The sequence below is a fragment of the Bidens hawaiensis genome, unplaced genomic scaffold (genome assembly GCF_021521415.1).
Source record: "Bidens hawaiensis isolate Kalapana, Puna unplaced genomic scaffold, B.hawaiensis_p1.1 tig00001597_1, whole genome shotgun sequence".
Taxonomy (NCBI): domain Eukaryota; kingdom Viridiplantae; phylum Streptophyta; class Magnoliopsida; order Asterales; family Asteraceae; genus Bidens; species Bidens hawaiensis.
In genome coordinates this window covers 1,842,950-1,848,156 of record NW_027491092.1, presented here as the reverse complement: position 1 = coordinate 1,848,156, position 5,207 = coordinate 1,842,950, and the positions used below count along the sequence as shown (strand labels likewise).

Sequence of the window (5,207 nt, the reverse complement as noted above, 5' to 3'; positions counted from 1 at the left end):
ATTGGTTTCAATCATATGGACAACCATACATCTCTTGAAGAGATATTATAAAAAATGGTTGCCGGGAAGCAAATTTGACCCTAAAGTATGCAAAACTTAAGTTCAAAATTCATATATTAAACTTGACAATATTTGAAGAAAATGTTGTTAGTCCTTGCAAACCTCATATATCTAAACTGTAACATACAGCAAAAAAACAAAACTATATGCAAGAAACAAAGCATACCAATAAAAGGTTATTGTTGTGGACACTTTGTAATATCAACAAGAGAAGTAAAGGTAGCTATTCAATGAAGTACAGAATATCACCTTAAACGGCGCACATTAAAAGAAAGTTGATCATCGCTTTAAAAATCAATAAAGTAAACTTGCATAATTCCTTATCAATATTAGTTACTACAAGTTTGAAGGATCATAGTTGCCCAACTAAAGAACATCATACTCTTTTCAAAATGGCCGCAATGAACAAAATCAAAGCAGGTTTTCAGATTTCACGAAAATGCATCGTTAATCAATCGATTTCAACAAAGTCATTCGTATCTATGAGTATTAATCAAATTGTATTTCAATGTATGTGATAATAATCTAAAAGCTATAATTGAAAATCTGTGATGCAAAAGTCTAATTACCATGAAATTGCTTATCTGTAATTGATGTAGATCCCTAGTTGAAGCGCCAGATGTTAATATCAATCATGAATCGATGGGAATGGGGAAAGCGAGTCGAAAACTTAGGGTATGCTTTCAGTAGACAATCGTTGAAGACGACAACAGAGGTTATTGATGTTTCTCAAATATTTGTGATTAACAATTTTGTTTGCATTTGCGATTAACAATTTTGTATGCAAACAACTGCCTTTAGGTAACCTTGAAATAAAATGACTATGCAGTTGCCAAAAAATTAGGGTTTCATACGGTTAACAGCAATATTAACGATCAGCACCGTGGTGAAGCCATGTGTATAATTATAGAAAGTGAAAATAAAGGGACAAGCATATGTGTATGAATGACAGGTGTCTTTGTTTTATTATAATAATAAGTAGAAGTAGATTTAATTACCCTTGCCTGAGCTGAGGGGTGAAAGGCCCACTCAATCACCCCAACAACGTTAATAACAAGTGTTATGTTAATTATAACCTTGCCCAAAAAGGATTTCATATCACTCATCTTAGGGGATGTTTGGGATTGCTTATTTTCACTAACTTGTAACTTATTAACTTTTAAAAAGTAATAAGGTGTTTGGGATTGCTTATATCGTGAGAGGAAAAGTTTCATAAGTTACACTTTTGTAACTTATTAACTTAATAAAAAGTTATAACGAGGTACAATAAGGAATCCCAAACACCCCCTTAGTGTTACAAATCAACTTTTTGATCATCATTTTGCTCGTTTGTGGTTGAACGCTTCTGTTTACTAGCTATTCTTGAACTTCATCGGCTACGACCTCAGCAGAATAACGACGCATGCATGCATAGTCGTGCTTGCACAACAAACACATAGCTAGTTGCACGTTCTTGTTATGACTCAAAGGTAGGACGGAAGCCTTCGGTCGCCACACAAGACATCTAAGAATTGCTCTGTGACATTAGCCTTTAGTAAAGGAGTTTTTTTTACCAAAATGGGTTGAGGGAAAAAAATATTTACCAATATAAGTTATTTTAAAAATATTTATCAAAATAGGGATTTTTTTTCTTTTTCTCTCTCCTTATTATTCCTTTTAACTTTAGGGTTAGAAAAAAAAAGAAAAAAAGAAAATAAACCTGCACATACGAAGAACTAAATAGACGATCAAGTTCTTCAATAGACAATCGATTTTCGTTACTCTCAATCTCGGTTTTTCAATCCCAAATCCCAGGTTCGATATTTATGCGTCTTCTGCTTTTTCAATCAATTTTCATGTTCCTTTGATTCAATTTTTTCCATAAAATTTCTTATATTCTTAAGAATCGATCCTATATTGCTTAATAAGTCAAATAGCATGTGTGTGGCTTTGATTCTATTGTATATTATAAGTTTTTACCAAATTGAAGAATATTTGTTGTTGTCCACTGTTGATTCTTTTTATTATTATAATATTTGTTTAATTCTTGTATTTTTTTGAAAAGGTGAATCTTAGTTTGACAGAAATCATTGTCTTGTGAACTTTAGATAATTAAGTTTATGTATTGTAAACTTAATTGTCTTTTATGAAACTTAAATATACAGTTTAATAACAATGGTTCTTACTTATTTCTAATATTATTTTTTTCTCCATGTTCTTGGGTTAGTTTTTTTATCAAATAGAAAAATATTTGTTGTTGTCCACTTTTGGTTCTTTCATTATTATAATATTTGTTTAGTTATTGTGTTTTATGTCTTTTTGATGTTGAGATTTGTATTGGATTTCTTTAATATTTTGTTTGATTATAGTAATAAACTAATAATTGTATTGTTTGATGCTTACCATGTCATTTTATTTTTATTAGAATGGATCAAATAATTGCAATATCAAAAATGATTCAGAATGAAGATTTTAACACAATGTCTCAATTTGCGGTTGTGAATAATGATGATGTGGATGATGTTTTAGAAGAAGACGGAATTGAAGATGATGATGATGATGATGATATCGATGTAGAAGATAATGAAACTGAGGACGAGGCTCACAGAATTACAGTTGAAACATCACATGGTAATGTTCAAGTACCTTCAACTTATACCAATTTAGAGGAAACTAACTTGAATGTTGATGGTAACTAACTAATTGGATGATATCACATATTGATAGTAAAAATGATTTCACTAGTGAGTTGGGAAAAGACTCTTTCAATAATAAGGAAGAATTTAATAGAGTTGTCAAACTCTATCATATCAAGTCACATAAACATTTTAAGGTTATAGAATCAAAACCAACCACTTGGTGTATAATATGTAAGTTACATGAACAAGGTTGCAAATGGCACGTTCGTGCAAGTAGACGTAAACGTAGTGGATCTTTTGAAATCACACGGTATATAGGCCCACATACTTGTTTACATTATAAGATTACCCAGGATCTCCAAACCTAGATGCAACTTTAATTGCTCAAGAAATCCAACACCTTATAAAAGAGCAACCCTCTATTAGTAATACCGCTTTGAGAGCCGAAATTATTGATAAGTTAGGCTATACCTAAGTTTTTAAATTCACTACGGAAGTTTAATCCGGGGACTATTGTTGAATGGTGCGTTATGAGATAGATGGATGATCAGGTGGAATTCAGACGTGTGTTTTGGGCACTTGATCCTTGTATCAAGGGATTTAAACATTGCCGACCTGTTATTAGTATTGACGTCACACATTTGTATGGTAAGTATAAAGGCATGATGATGATCACAGCGGGAGTTGACGGTAATAATCAGATATTGCCACTTGCATTTGCTATTGTTGAGAATGACTCTTACCCTAGTTGGAATTGGTTTCTTTCTCATGTCAAGAAACATTTTGTTAAAGATATTGAAGGGGTATGTTTAATATCTGATCGTTATGCTGGAATCTTAAAGCGGTTAATGAAGAAGGATCCCCCACGTGGTTTTCACAGGTATTGTTTATAAAAATTATATCATATTGGTTTTGTTTTATTTTTTTATGTCAATAACATTTATCATTTTGTTTTCCCATAGGTATTGTTTAAGAAATTTTATCAACAATTTTAATGATAAGTTTCGCAACTTGTTAGGGCTCGGATTTTCGGTATCCTCAGTAAACATTATATTCATAACAACTCCAGGATGCGGTATCCTCCAAGGTAACAGGTATCCTAAATATGATATATAACTAACAATTTGTTCGCAGCCTTTCCTTGTTTACCAGGTCAAAGACCGTTGCTATGATCTCCCGAAGACTCGCACTTTCCGTTGATAGACCGTGGCAGAAAAGGAAACGTGCTGATTAAGGGGATTAACGGCCAATTGGATTTAGTCCATAGTTTCCTAATTTATAGGCCATATTGTTCGCTTTATTTTTGTATAAATAGAGCACTACTTGGATCAAACAACACACACTCTAGACACACGAGACTTACTAGTACTCGCATTCTCTGTAATCATGATAGAGTTTTAGCTCCACACTTGTAACCGGTTTTCGTTATTAATAAACTGGTGGTGATAGTTTTCACCACCCGGGGTTTTTTTCTTGCAACAAATCTCTGTCTTCAAGCCATTTTTACAAGCACCTAGTCCCATTTTACTAATTTGGTTGTAAAATCACACTTGTCAATTTTTAACCAAAACATAACTCAAAATTGAAAAAAGTTAGCTAATCGTGCTGGAAGTCAAAATCAAATTCAAAAGTTCAACTCTATAATGGAAGAAATCGGGACGATAAATTCACAAGATCGTCAATGGCTCGAGGACCATGCACTTGATAAATGGACACTTGCACATGATGGTGGAAAGCGATATGGGTTGCTCACAACAAATTTATCTAAGATATTTAATAGTGTACTTAAAGGTGCTCGTTTCTTACCGATCACATCATGTGTTCAACTTACATTTTATAGATTGGTTCACTATTTTGAGGTGAGACGTCCTATGGGATATAGTGCTTAAGCTAACGGAGATGTGTAAACTCCCATGTTGCGGCAAAACAAGCTGCTTTAATGTCAAAAGCAGGTGCGCGTTCTTTGAAATCTTTTAATCGACAAAAGGGAATTGTTGAGGTCGTAACTCAAAAGGGAAAAAATGTCCAAGTAGTTAATTTGGAACAAAGAACTTGCTCGTGTGGTACACGGGAGATATTTAAGTATCCTTGTTCTCATGTTTTGAGTGTATACGCCAAACTTTCTTTGAACAATTGGCAATACATTAACAAGTGTTACTCAATTGTGGATTATTGTGCTACTACTTGGTCATCCGAGTTTTTCCCATTCCTCATGAAGCTTATTGGCTACAATCACCATCTATTAGATTACTTCCAAATTCGGATCTAAATCGAGACAAAAAGGGCCGCCCTTGCTCAACAAGGCTACAAAATGGTATGGACATTAAAGAAGGAAAAAAATGGTAACCGTTTTGTGGAGAGCGTGGCCATAATCGGTCAACATGTCCTTTCAAGCCTAGAAGAATAGATGTCTAAGTGGGTGAAGTTGTTTTGACATTTTTGTGGAGAGCGTGGCCATAATCGGTCAACATGTCCTTTCAAGCCTAGAAGAATAGATGTCTAAGTGGGTGAAGTTGTTTTGACATTTTT

At 33.5% G+C, this 5,207-nt stretch overlaps 1 protein-coding gene across 1 annotated transcript; it reads left to right on the top strand.

Moving 5' to 3' along the window:
• The first annotated feature begins 3,217 nt into the window (after positions 1 to 3,217).
• LOC143589593 (uncharacterized) lies at positions 3,218 to 4,567 on the top strand. Its single transcript, XM_077070313.1, has 3 exons — positions 3,218 to 3,558; positions 3,641 to 3,710; positions 4,271 to 4,567. Exons 1-3 carry the CDS (start codon positions 3,218 to 3,220, stop codon positions 4,565 to 4,567), a joined length of 708 nt encoding a protein of 235 aa, XP_076926428.1.
• Positions 4,568 to 5,207: the final 640 nt, after the last annotated feature.